Source organism: Watersipora subatra, chromosome 8 (genome assembly GCF_963576615.1).
Source record: "Watersipora subatra chromosome 8, tzWatSuba1.1, whole genome shotgun sequence".
In the NCBI taxonomy this organism is placed as follows: domain Eukaryota; kingdom Metazoa; phylum Bryozoa; class Gymnolaemata; order Cheilostomatida; family Watersiporidae; genus Watersipora; species Watersipora subatra.
In genome coordinates this window covers 50,967,877-50,990,027 of record NC_088715.1, presented here as the reverse complement: position 1 = coordinate 50,990,027, position 22,151 = coordinate 50,967,877, and the positions used below count along the sequence as shown (strand labels likewise).

The following is a 22,151-nucleotide window of genomic DNA, read 5'->3' as shown; positions in this document are numbered from 1 at the left end:
TAAAGATTATTGTTTAGATGATTATTAACACTCACTATGTTTCTCTGAATAGTAATGGTAACATGTTTTTATTTACTTGTTCATAATAATAACAATAATAATAATCATGATATTTTTGTAAATTTGATTTTATATGTGACTATAATATGTACAGTTATGTATGGTTTTTACAGTTTGTTATACATGGTACAGGAGGTTCTATATGTGACTATAATATGTACAGTTATGTATGGTTTTTATGGTTTGTTATATATGACACATATGGTTTTATATGTGACTATAATATGTACAGTTATGCATAGTTTATTTCGTTTGTTATATATGGTACATACATGTATGGTCTTATATGTGACTATAGTATGTGCAGTTATATATGGTTTGTATGGCTTATTATATACTATACGTATGGTTTTATATTTAAATATAATATGTATGGTTATGTATGGTTTGTTATATATGGTACGTATATGGTTTTATATGTGACAAAGATTAATGTACTATAGTGGCTGTACTATTTTCAAATTGGCTATATATCTGTATTGTTACATTTTAGAATTAAATTTGAAACTTATCTTAGTCAATCATTCAAAGCTAAGCAGTGTGCGTATATGTCTATTAAATAATAAATCATTTTATTGGTCTAAATTTTTATCCAGACAAATATCAATTTATTTGTTAATAATGATAGTTACAATAGCAGCAATAAATTTTAGTAATATTTTTAGCTTCCGCTTTTTACAAAACTTAACTATAGTGACCAAAGGTTTAAACAGTCTATATAGGCCTACATGTACAATATAAATATGTAATTTAAAAACTTTGATTTGTCCTATTCAATGACCTTTACTAAACACTTATCTTGGAATTTAAAAAGGAAAAACAAAGAGTATAGCTGTGTTTATTCATGTAGACATTTTTCACTAATTACATATTTACATCCACTAGAGTAATTAACACTTTAAACAAATAAAACTTCTAAGAAGCTCAAGCTAGAGATCATTATATAAAAAGAGATGTTATTAGGACTGAAAAATTATTAATGAGCTTTTATTTTGGTTAAATACAATGTTCTTTTGCATTCCAAATGCGTGTGATATCCGTCACTTTTTGAGGTTTCTCTCGAGCAAACCTGAAAATACAATGAAGCCATAATTCAGCAGTTTAAATTTCTCTTTGCAAAGATTCTAGTTACATTTGAGTATTGGGTAGAAAAGTAGTCTTATTGCCTTTATATCAACATAGCTTTCAAAATTTCATATGAAGTTAACCAACTAACTTAAAACCTAATCAAGAATTATTTCACATAGCTTTAAAAAAATCTCAAAATATACATGTAGAATAGAACAAGCACCCACCTCTTGCTGTCACAGTCACTATTGGAGGTACATGGTGACACTCAACTCTATCGACACAAATAGTAAATAAAACAAGCACCCACCTTTTGCTGTCACAGTTGCTATTGGAGGTACATGGCGACACTCAACTCTATCGACACAAATAGTAAATAAAACAAGCACCCACCTTTTGCTGTCACAGTCGCTATTGGAGGTACATGGTGACACTCAACTCTATCGACACAAATAGTAAATAAAACAAGCACCCACCTTTTGCTGTCACAGTCGCTATTGGAGGTACATGGTGACACTCAACTCTATCGACACAAATAGTAAATAAAACAAGCACCCACCTTTTGCTGTCACAGTCGCTATTGGAGGTACATGGTGACACTCAACTCTATCGACACAAATAGTAAATAAAACAAGCATCCACCTTTTGCTGTCACAGTCGCTATTGGAGGTACATGGTGACACTCAACTCTATCGACACAAATAGTAAATAAAACAAGCACCCACCTTTTGCTGTCACAGTCGCTATTGGAGGTACATGGTGACACTCAACTCTATCGACACAAATAGTAAATAAAACAAGCATCCACCTTTTGCTGTCACAGTCGCTATTGGAGGTACATGGTGACACTCAACTCTATCGACACAAATAGTAAATAGAACAAGAGACTTTAAGATGAACTTACACAAATATTTGTAGGTTTTATCAGAAAGTATTCGGTATTATTTTATTATTTGCGATTGTTTTTGAAGTTTGAAGTGATCTGACTGCTTGGATTTTTCAAGATTAAAATCGATAAAACTTGATCAAGATTAACTTTCAGAAAAAAAATGTGCTAAATGACGTCACTAATTGTTACCATTGTGATAGTTGGTATTTAGCTGTTGCGTTTAAGTTGAAGCGCTGCATGTCTCTATTCTGTCAGTCTCTTTGCAATAATCACACTTTCACTTGATCTGACCGTTTTAATCGTGATCATTTTTTTCAATTGTAGTCTTGAAACATCCTGGCAATCAAATCACCTCAAACATCAAAAACAATCCTAAATGATAGAAAAATACCGATAGTTTTTGATAAAATTTATTAAAAATTTAGTGCCAGTTCATCTTTAAATGGTTATAACAAATGTTTATAATTTGCTTATAAACATAATAATAGACGTTTATAAATTATTATAATCAGTTCAGAGTAAATAATTGTAATAAACAGGAGCAAGCACTGACCTGCAGATGTCACAATTAGCTGAGTTCCACTGCACAGCATGAGTCTCCCTCCATTTGTGATATTCATCATATCGACTGTTGTTTTTATCTGCCAACCACACAAACATGCTAACTTCACACTACCATTTTTACAAGTTGCAATAACTACTGTTCGTATGGAAGGATATTGCTTTTACTTGTAAAAATATTAGCTGTTTGAGATATTCACTGCATTTCCATGCTTCGGATGGGTGCATAGATGCTGGCTGCCAATGGATTCACACTCTGTTTTAAATGCTTGGAGTCGCACGGAGTATATATATATTTTTAAGATTCGCGATGCATTCTCAAAAGAAACCTTCTTAAAGTAGATACACTTTCTCATAGCGAATGCCTTTGCATAAATTAGAAAAAGAAAAAGGGTCACATGTGTTCAGATTTTACTGCTTCTATGATTTAGAGTGGAAGCAACTCGGAATCTATTCAAAGCATACAAATGCAGTGATTCGCCGTTGCGCAACTTAATTTACAAAACTTTTTTATAAATTTAACTTATACTAATAACGAGGTTAGTTACAGCTATATTCTGTAGAGGCAATGAAATTAGAAGAAAGAGAGGAGCTGGAGCTAGAGTGACTAGATTGAACAGGTGATTAAAATTGACAGGTGACTAGTAAGGGCAAGTGACTAGAATGAACGAATGACAAAAATGAATGAGTGTCTAAATTTTGCATAATCAGGAATGGGTGTGACAGAGGAGAGAATGCAAGTGTTAAAAAGATTGGGAAAAAGTTAAGAGAAAGAAGGCTAAAATGGTACTAACAGGTATATGTTAAGGAGTCCAGTAGATGCCCCTACAATGTAAATAACCCGTTCCTAGAACATTCCGTTTATGTCACAAGGTTTTTACGTTATATGGAGCATAAAACACATGAAAATAGGCTAATCCGTTTTAAGACCTTCTCAAACTCACTCCTTTGGTCTTTAAAAATGAAAACAAATCAACTCAACTTGTCATTGTTTTCTGTTTCATTTCTATCAGTAAACCCACAAAATAAAAATAAAAACCAGACAAAGTACAAAAAAAGGGTAACAAAATTTTAAAATCTTAGGCACAATCTTGCAATGCATCGGTATGTATATATGAAGTAATTGAAATACAATATACTGATATTACAAAGCAAAAGAAACAAAATCTAAAATATACCTTAGATACCCCAGATACATGTTAGTCGTTTTCTCTTTCAGGTGCAACAAAAGAAAAAACGATACTTTGATTTAAGGCTAATTATGGGACTCTCCTTGTTCAAATCAAATGTGAGAGCTTGCACCGACTTGACGCTTCACGTTATATGAAATTTCTTATGTAACACGAATCAAATACTTTACGTAAATTCTTTATGTTGGGTAAAACTTATGTGAAAAGAGGTGTACATTATGCGAGATGCTACTGTATTGGGTGTGTTGGCAAAAAAGGCATTAGAAATGGTATTGTCAGAAACCAAAAGATAGGGAATAGCAGATAAATGCATGCGAGTTTCAAAAAGCAGATATGAAAGACTCACATAAAAATGAGCATATGACAAGTGAGATATTAAAAGGATTAAAGTAGTATTAACTACAAATATGAAAACAATATAGCATGAAAAAAGCATAAAAATAAGTAGTTACCGGAAAACACTAAGCTCTATTGTGACATTAACAAGGTTGGATTGATATGGAAAAATAGTCTGCATTCTAACAAGTATGACAACTCCAAAGATGTATTAATAGTTATTTAATAGTGGAGAATTTGCTAAAGTAGATACAGCTTGCATAGCCACTCCTTATAGCATACCTATATGATGTAATTCTGTAGCATTAAAACTTACTTAGATCAAGTAAATAGGCAGCAAGTTCTTTAGGAGAGGAGAAATCGTCAACATGTATGAAAGAGTGAGGAGGAGCTACTCTTTCATATGCATTTCTGGGTGCTCCCATGACTATTGGAACCTGTCAACATATTGAGAAATACTTGTGAGTCACCTGCTGGAGCATGTCATGTAGAAATTGCCTGGAGGTTGGTTCGCACTACATCGCCATTAGTTGGCATTTTCCTTTTGGAGTTCATCGTCTCGATTATGTGAACTGTAAACCGTAAATGTTAGTAAAGTTTGCAGCTGTCAAAAGTTCCCGATATTTCGCTAAGCATAGACAACTGCCTTTACAATGTGCTGTGAAATAGTTGCTGCGAGACTAGTATTTGATTTAAGCACGCAAAAACAACGAGGTTTCTTTGCAAGAACTTAAAATAAAAAATGAAAACACTACGTCATGGAGTATTTGCTTATGCAAACGCGGATAGGTTTGTGACAGTGTGAACATTGTTATTATCGAGGATCACTGAATTATTGTGGCATCAATGCCGAGATATGGCGATATAGTGTGAACCATGCAGCCTTCATACTTTTCAGGTGAGAGCATTAGATGCAATCACAGTATTAGTAGTAGTACTTGCAAATATAGACTAGTACTAGTAGTAACAGTATATACATAGACTAGTACTAGTAGTAACAGTATATACATAGACTAGTACTAGTAGTAACAGTGTATATATAGACTAGTATTAGTAGCAACAGTATATATATAGACTAGTACTAGCAGGAACAGTATATATATAGACTAGTACTAGAAGTAACAGTATATACATAGACTAATACTAGTAGTAACAGTATATACATAGATTAGTGCTAGTAGTAACAGTATATACATACATGTAGACTGATAATAATTTTACTTTTCAGCTACCAAACAAGATTTTATAGAACCCACATCATATTTTAGAATCAAAGCAATAAATAGCTAGTGCCAGTAGTTGTCTCACCCTTCCTTCTTTAACCATGAACCTACCATTCCTTCGTTGAGAGCCTTCCAGAACTTTTCTGTGATGTATTCCTGGCACAGCGAGTTCTCAAATGCCAAGTAAAACTTGTACTGTTTTTTTAATGCCAAGGTACATCTGTAATCTCGCTTACAAGGGTCTCCATAGGTTTTATTACACGCCCCGATCATATCAACCTGTGAACAGAAGCTAAGGTATTAGAACTGTATTAGATCATGTCGACCTGTGAACAGTGCGTAATAGTTCCGCAAATTTGTTGGGTCATGAATATTTATAGTTAATGTTTACAAATTTCACATGAATCATAAATGTGACTATTAAATTCTTGTCTTACCGGTATATACTTCTCCAGTTCCTTTTTGTATTGCATTCTTTTTTTAGGTTTGCAATTTGAAACAATCCAAAAAACAAGCTTTGTTTTGTGGGCTCCTGAAAATAGCAAAAAGTTTGGTTAGTCTAGGTCTGGAAAGGTTGAAAGGTTGACATCACTAACACTGACGAGTGCAAACAGGTTAAAAGTTGCTTGTTAGAAGTTTATAATTATTCTAAACAAGGTCAAGGTCAAAGTTCCAAAGTCACACAGAATTTGCCTGTTTATGAAGGATTTGATTTTTATCTCATCTAGGTTTTGCACTTTTCAAAAGCTTTTCAACAACATGGACGGATCAATTATACACTAAAAAATAATTTTGTAACAATTTGCAAAACTATATTTGAAAAAAATTTCTACATTGTTTGGAAATAAATAAATATAAAGTCTTAGAAAAATTTGATGCCGATGAATAAAAATAAAAGTTTCAGTTGCTGACCCCTGGTAATTATCGATGCAAACATATGTAGCCATGGTATGCTTGCCGTACCAGGAAAACAAATGGTAGAACAGTTTTAGTGAATTTGTAAAAAGTTTAGTTTTTTGAGAGGAAACCTATTTGAATACTTCCTGTCCTGACTTTTGGATCGCGATCAGTGAGAGCTTATTAAAGCTAAGGTAACATGATACTGTATGCAAAGAGTAAGGGTGGTTCATTGATCAGACCAGGTCTTTATTGAGCACAAATTAGAGAACTATGGCATGATCATATGTCATTTACTGATCAACTGACTCATGCCGATATGCCATAAAATCGAATTTTGTTGTTTACAAACTCGGTATAAGAAAACAAACAACTATGACAACGCTTTTAATTTTCCATTATTAAAAATATACCTGCAAAATATCATGCCCAAAGCAAAAACCAAAGAATACAAACCATCTCAGACCGGACAATGTAACTGATTTTAGCTAACATATTTTCATCACAATTTTCTGCAAGGTTGCTCAGCAAATCTTGACTCAATGTTATCTTATAACATAACATAGTACATTATAATACAGTATAATCTTTATGATAATAAGATAAGTTTTTATCTGTCTAAAGCCATGCTGAAAGCGTAAAGACAAAATATTGTCTTGCTCAGGAATTGAACTCTGGTTCTCCGCTCTACAATCCGACACCTACAACTACTGCACCACTCAGTCACCTTCTATCACTTAGTTAATTATGCATTGAGTGGTTACTCATTAGGATCTGGGATGGTGCACAGGACTGCCCCGCATGCTATTATAGTATAATATGAAATAATATAATTTATAAAGTATAAAATAATATAGTATAGTACAACATGGTATAATATGGTAGACTATAAGATAGGATAATATAGCCATTTGATAGATTGATATACGTTAACATAGAACCTGAGTTATCTTAATCACAAACGCCTTTGAATATAAAAATCTATAATGGCCTAAGATGGACTTATACCTGATATCTTTCCAGGGGAGGGGCGTTTGACAGTATGTCCATAGGGGTAGAAGATATCTGCACTCTGCTGGAAGGTTATAGTGTAGTTGAACATGTATCGAGCAAAGGAAAGGCCTCTTCCACTTAGCACTGCTGTCTCAGGTTCTCGAGCGTAAAACATGCGTACTTGGTTTGGGTTTCCCTTCTCGGTAGGCCATATGCCATCTGTCCTGCAATATTTTATGAACAGCTACTAATAATCCACCTGATAGTTTATATTGTGAACCTTTGAGGAAAAATTTAGCAAAGTCACTAAATTTTATTTAAATAATAGCTATTTGAATATAATCACTTGTAAGTAGCTGACCTTTCACCCCATTTAACAAGCTACCCTCAGAGTAGTACAGGTATCACACCAACTTTTACCATAGCTATTTTACTCAGTATGTATTAAAATTCCAAAAAACTTCTTTTTATAAAATCTTAATTGCTTAGTTTCCTGTTTACAATCTTTATTTTATGTGTAGATGTACCCAATACACATCCGCAATTTGCAACAGTTTTTATTCACAGAACGCGTACAAGTAATGAATTTATCTTAAAAGTAATACAAATAAATATATACATACATAAATATAATTTGACTCAATTCAATAGTCAAAACTGTTCATATGAAAGTAATTTGTTTTTTAAACCTGCTTCATAAGATAGAACCAACAAATGTTGGAGCGCTATTGTGATAATTATTTACTGTAATTCATTGTGTTCGTTTTCTAGCCCAATTCTGACCTGGGTTAAAGGTATTCAGTAGGTATGAGTTATAAGTTATTGGTTAGTACGAATCTTTGGTAGGTACAAGTCGTTGGTAGTACGTATGAGTCATTAATAGTAGGTACAAGTTATTGGCAGTAGGTATGAGTCATTAGTAGGTATGAGTCATTCGCAGTAGGTTCTAGTCATTGGCAGAAGGTATTTGCAGTATATATGAGTCATTTGCAGTAGGTTTTTGCAGAGGTGTTCCTTTTGACTTATAATAAACCATAGCCTGAGATCTTTGTAGGTAGTCAGTGTTTGTAAATTATGATAACAGAGTACTTGATGTGTAATATATATGATCAGTGAATGCTAATATGTTTTTCTGTTCAATTTGTCTGCTAGTCGTTTTCTGATGGACAATGTACTAACCAAGTCGATTACATCTGATTGCAAGAGGTAGGAAGGGGATAACTCCAAGAACATTGATGTATCTAAGCTTCGATGATTACCATTGTGCATACCAACATTTATTGAAGGACATTGTTTCATGTATACCCCCGAGGGACATGCGTACGGAATCTGAAAGCGCTTTCACTGCGCAAGGTCCTAATCGTATAGTTGTATCAGTACAACTAGGTCAGGCATAGATTGTGAAGGGCTTCCAGATGCATTGCTGTAATGATGCATCTTAAATTCTTGGTTACAAAAACCAACCAATTTAAACCACTATGAGTTTTATATGTTACTTACAATAGCATGCTATGATTTGTAAGTTACAGGCAAGAGAGGAAAAATGTTATAAGACACAAACCCAAGTATTATCATTAGAGACAAACAGGCGGAATATTGAGTATTCATGTCCTGCATACTGATACAGCTTTGTGCAGGCGTCTCAAGTTTTTGTATAGTAACTGACCCGCGTGAATCAAATTGACCTTGAACTGACTAGCTGCTATTGATATGAAAATTAAAGTTATTCGATATAGTTATGATAATATGATATGCTGGTATCAAAATATGTCAGGGGTTACTATAATTTCTAACATTCTGGCTGTCTCGTGTGCCGTGATCATCAGGCGTACACGTAATAACTATGTATATAATAATACAGCGTTATTCTAGAATTATTCTAGAATACAACGAGGTAGTTGATTGACGCAGTTGTCTACTATGAGATGTCTACTACGACGAGATGGTCTACTATGCCGCAAATGGCATGTTCCAATCCCGTTGAATGCGACTATTCCCCAACCTCTAATCTTTGGTTTAGGCTGAGCATTTATACCAGAATGAGTATAGACCCCTTCATGAAACAAGAAAAGGGGTGTACATTAGTTTACACAGCACTTTTTTGATCTCTTCACTCTCTTTTTGCTTGTAATTACAATCAAAAAACATATTTCTGGCGTTAGAAATAGTTAGAGTAACGATGATATGTTATCACTATAACTATATGTTATCACTATATGTTATCACTATAACTATATGTTATCACTATATGTTATCACTATATGTTATCACTATATGTTATCACTATATGTTATCACTATAACTATATGTTATCACTATATGTTATCACTATAACTAGCAAGTTACAACAACTTGTTCATCAGAATATCTCTCTTGAAACTTATTAATGCCTCCAGTATGTAAGACGTTCCGTATTAGTCACCTAGCTACATAGCGCCTTTTTGCTAAGTGCTCTGAACACTTTGTAAGGATAGTAATTGCTCTCAAAGTTTATAAAAAAAACGTCCAATCACCTGCATGACAGTATTTTTAGTTGCTGACTAAATTTCTATAACTACCGTAAGCGCAAATTTAATGCGATGTTGTATTGACCAACTAGTGTAACCTAAAATGAGACCCACCATGAAAAAAACATAGAATGTTGAACTAGCATCCAATTTACAAAAAAGACGCGCAGACGGTATAGATAAAGTGTTTGTAATTTTAATTTAAATAACTTTGAAAACACTCGCATCAAGAAGTGTCAACCCTTGCACATTGATTAACCACATTTTAAAACAAATAAAATCAATCTAAATAGAGTAATTTCTCTTTTAAGTTAGCTACTTTGCGAGTTCACAAAAGTTCAACATGTTGGTTCATGAAAAATTTACTTTGGAATCTGCGATAGTTCAATTTAATTTAGGCAAAAATTTGGTTGCGATTTGCTTACATTAGTTGATAAAACTTTTAAAAAAGTATATTAAAGATTTAACAGTTTCCAGAAAATCTTAAGGGTCTTCACAAAACTCTCACTCCAGAGCTGTTGAAGAGGCGGAGATAACGCAGAAATAATTCTCTAACCACTTTTATTTGCTATTTGCTATGGTAATCACATAATGCTTAAAATCTATTTTCTTTAGCACTCTCCTGGTTAGAATTGCTTGTATATAAAGTAGACCAATGGAATTTAGCAAAACTATTTTTTACATTTCTACCTGAATTAGTTGAAGCTGTATTGCAAACCTTTTCCATACCACTTACGAAAAAGACTATATCAAGCTCAACCAATATTCCATAGCATGTTTCATAATATAAAATTGAAACCGGCTACCTGGAAACTCTTTGGCCAATTTTAAAGATTGCAAAATACTATATTTTTACCTCAACCTTGACCAACCTTTACAAAGTTTTTATGTAAAGGTTGGGCAAAGTTGAGCTCTGTTGAAAATACATGCCAATGGCTATAAAGAAAAATAACTAGACAGATATGTCACACACCAATTTGTTTAACTTAAACTGTAAAATCACACCCCATTCCAAAAGTTTAAAACTATCTCTGTCATAGCTCAAAGGTTTTAAAACAATAAAAAACATTGGCCGCTCATGAAATAACTAAAACTAAACTAAATTAAAATGTGACAAAGTTAAAAGCTCTTTTAAGCAAAATTTTAAAGTTTTTTTTATGATCAGTATTTATTCTATCACTAATATATATATATATATATATATATATATATATATATATATATATATATATATATATATTAGTCATAATATATATGTATATATTATATATTTCCATTTTTTTATATTAGTATATATTCTATGACTATATATTAGGTGGGCTTATAAGTAATTAGAAATCTTCATAGTTGAGTTTTAATATAGAGTTTTTAATGTTTGCATTAAAAGTCATACTATCAGAACTCTATTGACCTAATATGGGTTAGGACAAGTAGATAGATATAACCATGTAACTTTTACATTATTTGAAACAGTAGTAGCTTTGATAGTTTGTGGTTAATGTAGCAGTGACCAAATTTGTGCTACTACTTCTGTCCTATTTGTGGAGTAACATAACGAATAATGATACAGGTTCATTTGATTGTATAATTTAATTGTTTTTCATGTAATTGATTGTATAATGATTGTTGTAATAATGTAATTAGAAATTAATTTAGTAGCGAAAGTGTTAATTATGCACATGCTGACTACTCATGACAATATCTCATGGTGCAGGACACTGCCCATGAAGGTACTGGTACCCTATAACAAAAAGCATGTTCGGTAGTTGACATTGTATTCCGCACTTCGAACAAAATTGTTTTAGGTATTTGGCTATTATCAGTAGTACCCTTCAGACATCTTAAGTAAAAGTTGTTATCGTATACCATGGGAAGTCCTGCATCTGTTTCCAGCAGTAGATAAATAAGCATAGCTATGACTTATAGTGCTGATGGCACATCAGATAACTAAATGAATTAAAAAATAAATTAAGACAAGCGAGTAGAAAAGTCACTGCCTTCCTACTTGCTCGGGAGAGCAATCGTGGTCTAGAAAGCCTAACTTGCAGGCCACAGGTGGGATTCAATTCCCAAAAAGCCACTGGCATCCAACCCTAAATCGCTTTAAGCAACTGGGCATGCCCTCAGTTCTCGCTGCCTCCCTGCCGCTGGACTCGGACATGTCTAGCCAAAATCATAAAGCCATTACTTGTGCAACAATGCTCTTATAAACAGTTTTCAGTAAGCTAAGCAAACATGATACTAAATTTTCGAGGATAGCTTCATAAAAAACCTGCTGATTTTAAACTCCTTTAATTCTGTTTATGCTCCTGTCACATGACCCAAATCAATGAGTTTTAGCAAGCCTGAGGTGCTTTTACATGCAGTTATGTTCTAAAATGAAATTAAAAGTAAATTAATATATATTTAGAATTTATAGTTAATTTGTAAGTAAATTTATAAATTAAATTAAGTAATAAACTATACATTAAGCTGTATATTGAAATATACATTAAGCTATATACTTGAAGGTTGACTTGCAACAAAATTCACATTATCGTTATTTGATATGAAAAGATTCACCATGTCTTACTCTGTTGTGTTGTAGGTGCAAAATATGTGGAAAGGTGATTACAAGCTCTTAAAAGCTCAAAAACGAACGAACAGAATTTTGTTGCAAGTCCACCTTTAAACTTTTAAAACCACATAAAAAAATTTCAATAATATTTTTCAACAGATATTTGCTCTAAACTGTTTAATCAATATAAAAACAATTTTTAATAAATATTTATAGCTCTGCTCACACCTTGATGGCTTTTAATAGAAGTACTCTGTGACATTAAGTTGGCCTTCAAAAGCCATATTCGCACATTTTAAATATGTAGTTCATGATAATTTGCTTACAAAAATATTAAAATATTTTAATTTTTTCAAGTTGCTAAACTGAACAGTAAAATGCTTACAAAAGCATTTAGATATTTTTAAGACTGCTAAATTGAACGGTATAAGCATATAAAAATGTTAGAAATACTGGCTAATCTATCTATATATAAATAATGATGTTTGTCTATCTATCATCTATGATTCATCTGTCCAGTTATAGTGATAACACTTGAAGAACGAAAAATTCGCTTTTCACTAGATTCAAACTCGGAACGTGAGGGTTTGCAGACAGGCTTACTAACCAATAAACTACGTGTCCAGCTGACCATAGTGATGAATGATTGTGATCATATTCATTACACCGGTTAAAATACTCAAACCACTTGTAACAATACTATTGGTTATTAACAGGAATCATTATTAAGCCGGCTTCACACATGGCTCTTATTATGGTAAAGATCTAAACCAGCTTACCAGGTAAATTACTTAAAATTATTATTCAAGTCAATTAAGTAATTATTTTATCACTCTTACAGCATTCACCTAGTCCTTGCCATAACAACAGCCATGTTTATCTGTTTGGGTGAAGCCACGCAGAGAAGCAATAGGAAAAAAGATATGCTCACACAGAAATCAATCTTGGATGTTCCATCATGCAGCCAGGCGCGCTACCACCAACAACACTTGCCCACCTTGTTGAATTAAAGAATAGTTATGCATATAGCTATTACAACTGACGATATCTCACGGCCCATGAAACTGCCAGAGTAGTAGAAATTATAGTAACTCCTGAAATACATAGTTTGAAACCATCGTATGATATTATCATAACTATATAATCATAGTGTGCATAAAAAATGGTTTTATGAAGCATGGCCTTGTTACTAACCTGTAATATGTCAGTCTAATTGACTGCCCCTCTCTAGCCATGAACCTTGGGCTCTCAAACAGAACCAGATCAGCTTGTGGAAAAAGGGAGATGTTGTTGGTCACCTGGCAGCTGTAAGTGCAGTGTTTAAAATCTTTGTCTGTGGATGTGAACCACCAGTTGGGTTTGTCATGAAGTTTATGGTAGAGGAGAATCAGAGGTGTTTGATTCTGTAGTTCTGATTTCAGCTTCTTTGTGGTCTGTACCATAGGCCAATTGTTCTTTTGAAAAACTGTGCTAAAGCGGGTTGGAGGAGCCAAAGCTCCAACATGAGAAGACTGGTGAGAAGGTAAAGCATTTGTTCTTGACTCTGACATTTTGTACAAATTACTCTGGATGAGAGTTCGTGCGTCTTTCTGGGTCTGTAAACCATCATATTTTCTTGATAAGTATATCCCATCTTCAATTAAAAAGTTTTTTTATAGCTTTTAGACTAAGTTTCCATCGAATGTAAAACTGCAAGTATAAAGCAGCAAAAAAATGCTCCCTTTTTGAATGAAATTGCTGTATTTTTTCTGCAAGAAAATTCTAATCAGGAGCATACTTTATATATATAAATCTCAAAGTCTGTACATTGTGTGTATGCAAAAGTCTGCATCACACTGAATTAGAGCTTTGAACCACCATTTCGTAAGGCAACAATCTAACCAATTGAGTTATACAGGATACAACGAGTTCATTTTGCAGATTGTCATTACATCAGTTAAAATAAGCACAATGATGCTGTATTACGCGCACTGTCACTAAAACTTGCTCTCACGGCTCTTATTGGTAAGTTTAGCAATATGTATATTAGCTTACTCAAATTAGCCAATGGGAACTACATTATCTGCCATTGTTTGTAAGCAGTTTTTTATTACCCTCTCCTTCCTCCCTCACAACACCGGGCATTTACCTACTACATTATAATTATAATAATAATTATTTTTATAATAGACTATAATTAAATTTTATAATTTTAATATAATTATATTACTTATAACTGCCATAAAATAGTTATTATGTATAAATATTATTGCAATAATTTTTGCAAATAATTATATATGAAAATATAAGAGTGGTGAGTGCCAAACCTATATAGTCTTTTAAAAACAACATTAAAAAGACTTATAATGGTTTTGCCAGAAGCAGCTTTATTAAATTAGAAATTAAAGCAAAAATAAATTTGAATTTGTTTCCCTCGACTAGCTGTTTACTTAATGATATATTCTTACTGCTTCCCCATCAGCAGGCAAAGTAAGCAAATATAGCCTGAGGCTAGCCATGCATGATCCCAGCTCATTTTATAGTTGCGTAGAAATGCTTTCAGATTAGCAGAACAGCCAAAAAACAGAAGAGCGTTATTTTTCAAAGTAAAATAGCAGATTTGGCAATTTGCCAGCATCTGCTTCAGAGATGACAGAGCAGCCTAAATAAAGTTAGCCAACAGAAGTGCATATCAAATCACACAATAATCAGATGACTCTAGGTCAGTGGCCTGTATACTTGCTATCTGTTTACTAACCTTGGGTGAATTAACTAGTGTGGTTCAGACAAGTGAGAGCTTGTAGCTCATAGCATTGCAATATCGAGGCATGATGTAACCAAGACCACAAGAGAAAGAATTAGCTTTAAAGTTTCTCAAATAGTTAAAAGTTGGCTTCACAAACTGAAGTTAGAGGACATTGCTCTTCAGCAAAGAGACGTTGGCTGTTTTAGTAAACATGCAAGCAAAGAACATTTCTTCTACGATGGTTTAGATGACATTACAGATTTCAAATGAGGACTGCTTTGACTGTATATTGACCAATAAAGTTACTGAGTTATAGCTGTTTTTAATGATCCCATTATTATTATTTTATATATCATAAAAAAACATAATTTCAGCAACTTTTTGTTGAGCAATCAGCTAACCGAGGGAGAAAATCCATGTTTGGTTTTGCTTAACTATTCAATCTGAAAAAAAACTCACTTCCCCTAAACCAAATAAAAATATATTCTGTGCCATTTTTAAAGTACCAAATATATTAACAGGTCACTGCACAACAAGTGGGTCACCGTAGAAAGCTCTCAGCAAGCACTAAACGCGTGCTGGTTTTAGCAGAGATGCGACAGAGAACATGGAGTAAAAAGGTCGATGCCTGCATCAATTTTCCTACCTATAAGAACTATTTACTTTGTCATCTTTTGTTGAAACAAAAGCTGTGCTTTCAAACAAATATGCAGGCTTCTTCCAGATGATGTTGGTTTACGAGATTCTCACACCGCTCACTCTTGCCTACCGCTGAAGTTTACACATAAGAAAAGAACATTTTTACAATGCTTCTGGTATACGGTATGCACCAGCCACTTAGTGAATACCCAAATAGAAAAACTTCAAATGACTCGAAACGTGTGAGAAAGACAAGCAGTGTGTGCTGTTGCTTTTTAGGTTACAATGCAGCTTGCTTTACTAATGGTGCAGTGTGCCATATTCTATTTGTAATCACTATTGACAACATTTCAGTAAACAGTATTTACTTTATTACGTTAGATGCCAAGTTAAGGTTCAATAATCCACAATAACTTTTCTGATAAAAATACCTCTTTGTCATTTTTTCAAAAAAAATTAAGATTAGCTTATTGTTCCAGATTTGCTAGAAGCAGTGCTATTATATTGTCTGTCATTATACTAATGAGCTTAGCTTTTCTTACAAACATCGCTATTATCCATCATCATAATGACTTTGGCTTATATACTGACTTTGGCTTTTAACACTGGTCACTAGTTGGTTTGCAAGGCCACCTTAAAGGACTACTTTGAAGTGTGCAAGTTTTTCAACCTTTTTTCTACACACATCATAAGGAACATCTGATTTTACAGACACATTTTTTATTGAACAATGCAATCTTTACTAGCCAATTGATTCACTTGCAACAGCTAGTTTTTATTATATTTCCCCCAGATACTAGAATAGTGCCAATAGACAGAGAAGGAGGAACTACAGCCACCGCCTCCTCTTCAACTATAAATGAGACTACTACAATCATTGAATTAAAGACCATGCACAGCAGAACCAGTATCTGCTTCTACATCAACACTCACTTCAACATCTAACAAGTTCAAATGTAAAAACATTCCTATTAGCAAACTAGAGGCTCTGCGAGAACAACTAGTAGAGAACTATAATCAGTTAATTGACCTGTGCAGCAAATACCCTGACGCTGTCTTATCAGATGATCAGTCCACCGCTCATCAAACAGTTTCTGGCTTCTCACTTAATGATTATTTAGGTTTTTGTGAACAGCTGTTTAATGACTCTAAAGCTCAATATGCCAAATTGTCAGGCACTTCCTATTCACTTGACAATCAGATTGCAATTAGGAAAGCTGAGCTCTTGCTAGAAAGCTCTGACCCTTTCAACCAGACATCTATTCATATTGTCGCTCTAAAAGATTTGGGCAATCATTTTGAGACATACTCTTTCGATGATTCATCTAGTTATGTATCAACTCTAGATAAACTTGTATTAGAGCTAGAATGAATGCATGTCCAATTCATGCAACCCTCAATGCAAACTGTGCAGCACAGCATACAATTTCGGCCTGCCTCATTGTCCAGTATTGTGTCAGAATCTACCACTCACTCACAAATCCAACCCACCACTGACCTATCAAGTAATGTTGCCTCTACTTCTGGACTAGAGGGTACACCACTAAGTGTAAATAGCCCCATTAGGCCTGGTGTCTCTCAATTTAGAAAGGAAACTGGTTATAGCCTACTCGAGCTAGCAGTAGCAGAGAATCGATTGAATCGGTAACAAGACACACTGGAACTTCTGCTGAGCCACTAGCATTTCCTGCTAACCTTGAACAATGTGATTTGCTTATAACAACCATGCACGAAGGCCTCTATCACAGGTCATCTTATGAGAACACAGCTTGATCCAAACCAACGCATGATGCTGTTCTTAATTCAAGATTCAAATTTACCAGATCATCATTACCTACCTTTAGCGGGGGGGGGGGGGGGGGGGGGGGAATCGTAGATTGTATAGAGAGTTTAGATCAGTTTGGCGCATATTTGCCACTCGGTGGGAATTTTTTTCTGATTATGAGCGAGCCTGGCAATTAAAACACTATTTGAAAGGGGAAGCTTATGAGTGTATCGAGCGTCCACCCTCTTGCTTACATATTAATGTAAATATGCCTTGATAGCCGCTACTGTTATATGGGTCTGAGTATTAAGGAAGTGTATTCAAAGCCCTTTTTCTTACACCTGTTTGTGAAAATGATGAGCGAATGATGACAAGTTTGGTTAAGTTTGTTAACCAAGTAGAGCTCTGTTACAGTTTGACAGTTTGGGGAGATTGGACACATCAACAGCATTACTATGTCATATGAAAGAATTGGTAGGCTGCTTCCTGCATCATTCACCTGGCAATAGATTTACAGGATCAAAGTAGCCTCTATGGATGAACAGCTTCATTTGTTCTCTGCATTTATGCAATTTTGGAAAGTAAAAGAGGCGCAGCTGCCAGGCTGGCAGAGTCTTCAGCTCTCGCTTTATAAGATTTATCAGCAACCAAGCCCAGAAAAACAGGTGCAGCCTGCAATGCTGTGCAAGTGAGACAGACAACGAAGACTGCTGAATCAGGCGCACAGCAGCCTACTTGCTACCTACACTTAGAGGGTAACCACGCCATGACTGCCGGTTGTTTGGAAACCTTACAACTGATGAGAAGTACAAATTTTTGAAAGAGAATCATGCTTGTTTCCGCTGCCTAAAGCCTGGTTTCCATATACGTCGCAAAGCACCCGCGACAGCACCGCAGGCTATTATCGGTGAAATGGGAACCTACGCGCCGGGTACCGCCAAGGACCACCGGTAGTTGCCGGCGGCATCGCAATAGTTTAGCGCTGATCAAATTTCGCAAAAGGCCATAGGCAAAACCTTTCCCGAAATGCACTGTACGAGTGAAGGTCACCATTATAGAAACGGCATGGCTTGCAAACATTTTATTTGATTACGCGATTATGTTTAGCGATGCAGCTAATATGTAAACATATGCTGCCGAGCCTAACGCCGCAAACGTTTTGCTGCGCAAGTTACCGCCAGAGTATTGCAATCGATATGGGAACCAGGCTTTAGGAAGCAAGCATGATTCTCTTTTGATGGTGTAATATAGAAAGACCTGCTGGGTAGTGGCAGGGAGCTGGTAGCACATAGACCAGGTTGAAGGGTAAGCGATATGAAAGGCAATTAAAATATCTTATCTGTAAAGTCACTAATTAAGACAATTGAAAAGCAAGGCTCACTCGGCTCATTGACTGTCTCCTCTAGAAGAGGAAATTCTGACTGCTTGGTAAGTTCAACTAACACTAACTCTGCATTCAAGTACTAAGTATAAGTACTCTAAGTATAAGTATATTCAAGTACTAAGTACAAGTACTCTGCATTCAACTAGTGATTACTAGTACATGCTGTACTAGTAATCACAACAATAATAAACAACTATGTACCTTTGAGGTCTGCTCTGAAGAAACCAACGGGTGCAGAAGATAAGAGCGGTGGTAGTTGAACAAGGACAGTCATGTACAAGAAAACTGGCTCACCAGTTATTGAATCTTTTTGGCCTCGTATCATCAGACAACAGCATTAGCTTACTTCTTTCTATTTACAATGAGCAAGAGCATGTAGAGAAGTCATACGACCCACTGGGAAAACTTGTGAAACAAATGAGAGGTTCAACAAACAACGCTTTACTCAAATGGTGCCAAGCCAGCAGTGCAAAGTCCCGACTGCATCTACTAGACAAAATATCTAATGAATTCTGGGCCCAATGGCGAGAGAAAAATATGCCCCAACCATGGTAAGACAAGATAAATGGCACACCACATCGCGAAACCTCAAACCAGGTGATGTTGTTGCAGTTGCTGACTCAAACACGTTGAAGGACAAGTACTTCATAGCCCAAGTATGTGAAGTGTTTTCTGGTAAAGATGGTTGTCTGCGCAGGGTTTCTTTACGGTATAAAAACTTTAAGGTTGGGAACAAGTCCATCGGTACACAGATGCCAAGGATGTGTTAATTTTTAGAAGTGTGCAAAGACTAGCTTGGTTAGTCTCTGTTGATGAGTTCCCTTGGTGAATAGGCGCACACTCACCAATCAATTACTGATAGTGCATCCTTACGAATTTTACTATCAAACTCTATCATTTAGCCTTCTTGTCATTCTAATCGTGTGTTCTTATTCGCACCATAATCTTAGGTTGTCAATCTTATGTTATTATTCTACCTCAACAGCAGGCTGTTTTTCCAGATTTTAAATTACGTTGAATTGGACATGAGTGATTCACCCCATAGCTATTTTAAGTTAGGTAATCGGAAATTATGTTATATTTTTTATTAAATGTTGTCAGAAATTTATCTAAATTCTGCCAACCACACCCCTCCAGTGTTCCAGATTTGCTCCAAGCAGTGCTATTATATTGTCTGTCATTATAATACTAAGGAGCTTAGCTTTTCTTACAAACATTGCTATTATCCATCATCATAATGACTTTAACTTATATACTGACTTTGGCTTTTAACACTGGTCACTAGTTGGTTTGCAGGGCCACCTTAAAGATGTGATTGCATCAAAAAAGTCAATCAAGTGAAATTAAAACCAATAAAAGGCTAAAACATCAGCTACAATTTGAAGCCATTTTGGTCTTTGTAGACTTGACCTGTTCAGAGATATAAGCGTTTGAATGAGATCATTTTTTGAAACGCTCAGATTCGAGCAGGTGCTTTATTCGTGACATATATAGTGAACGTGCATGAAAAGAGTCAACGAACGATAAATATAAGATCTTTTCTTTTGCTAATCATCAGCACGAAAACAAGTTTTTCAATCTCTCATCAACACACATCATAAGGAACATCTGATTTTACAGATTTAATCTTTACTGGCCAATTGATCCACTTGCAACAGCTAGTTTTTATTATATCTCACCCAAATACTAGAACCTATGCCTTGAAAATTATCCTAACTAGTGCCCTGCCAGGAGTTCATTAATTGGTTATGCCAGCATTCTTTCAACATACTACCCTCTCAGATATGCAGTGAATGATAGATGAAAGTGGCAGAGCTAAAATAAAAGATTATTATAGTTTTGCATCTTCAAGAACCACCTCACGATTGACTTTGAAACTACGAACTCTCTCTGGCAGCACTTCTCTGGTCAGCTGCCTGTTTTATCAAGAACCATATCATAAATAGAAAAAACTCCACATGCTAACAGCTGACCAAACTACAATCCGTCGTTAAAGCCTGGTTTCCATATGACAGCGCAAGGCGCGCAACAAGGCGCATGACGTCGTGCTTAGGCCAGTTGTGATATGGAAACGTCAACGTACGACGGTCGCGCGACGTGCGTACGCTGATCGCAAGTATCCAACAGAATGGATCCTTGCGATGGGTGCGTGCAATTATGTATCCCACAATACACCACTAGATCTTTTCAACCTATCCCACAATTCTAGCGAAGGGCTTTGTTCCGAAGAAATCGGTCTCCCGTACGAAAGAGTAAGCCTGATTTTTATATGACAGCGTAATTTCGCAACGGAGGTCTGTTTTTCCGAAGAAATATGTCTCTCCTACGAAAAAGTAAGGAAAATATCCACCCTGTCCAATGCAAGCATGGAGCTTACGCGCGATATGGAAACGCTGCCTCGCGGCCCAAGAAATGCATTGCGCACGATCACTGGGCCGCGCGCGATCATTGCGCTGTCATATGGAAACCAGGCTTTAAGAACTCAAAAGGATAACACATAATGGTGACAATAATGCCACACATAAATTTGCTTTTGCCCAAAAACTTTCTACTAGTTATAAAGTTTTGAACTAATATAACTACGGCTGACTAAATAAAGGTCAAGTATAAAATGCAAAACAAAATAATTATTTATATATATGATATATATAATATAGATATGATATATATATATATATATATATATATATATATATATATATACAGGTGCGACACTATTAGCCTTAGTGCAAAGTTCATCACTTTTGTGATTTGAGCACTTTGGTGTCAGCATATTGACTTTCTTAAAGTCTGTGAGGCAACCTCGTTGTTTCATGGCAGAAAGCCAACTCTCATTGATGATGGGATTTGTCTCCCTTGCCGGCTCTGATCTGCACTAATAAGGCTTCAATAGCCACAACGGTATTGTCTGTAGCATGTATATATATTATTACTTTATTGGCAATAATTTCATTTCAAACAGAAATGTTTTTCAATTTATGCTAAACAAGAATAATAAAACAAAAAACAGTGCAACAGTTAGCCACTCAAGTCAAATAAACGGTTTGACAAATAATGTTTAAAATACCTTCTTTTGTTAAGGGAACATATATTAGAACCTGAAACGTAAAAATCATCATTTTCATTTGGTCTTAGGCTATTTTTAGCATTCTCACATCACACCCTCTTTTTCCCATTTTGTTGCTATAAGAGATCTTTTTTACACGCAAGATTTTACATCAAGATTATGCAAGAAATTACTAGAAGCTAGCAGAGAAAGCATACCAATGTTGTTAGTCTGGTGACAACACCCTGTAGACTGAGATGCCCTTTCGCAAGTCCATAAATAGATGGTAGTAAGACTGGTACATGTAAGTA

At 34.9% G+C, this 22,151-nt stretch overlaps 1 protein-coding gene across 1 annotated transcript; it reads right to left on the bottom strand.

Moving 5' to 3' along the window:
* Positions 1-1,045: 1,045 nt before the first annotated feature.
* LOC137402096 (4-galactosyl-N-acetylglucosaminide 3-alpha-L-fucosyltransferase FUT6-like) lies at positions 1,046-7,338 on the bottom strand. Its single transcript, XM_068088568.1, has 6 exons — positions 7,233-7,338; positions 5,765-5,859; positions 5,439-5,606; positions 4,421-4,541; positions 2,571-2,658; positions 1,046-1,129 (listed from the first exon to the last, which is right to left on the bottom strand). Exons 1-6 carry the CDS (start codon positions 7,324-7,326, stop codon positions 1,057-1,059), a joined length of 639 nt encoding a protein of 212 aa, XP_067944669.1. The 5' UTR covers positions 7,327-7,338; the 3' UTR covers positions 1,046-1,056.
* Positions 7,339-22,151: the final 14,813 nt, after the last annotated feature.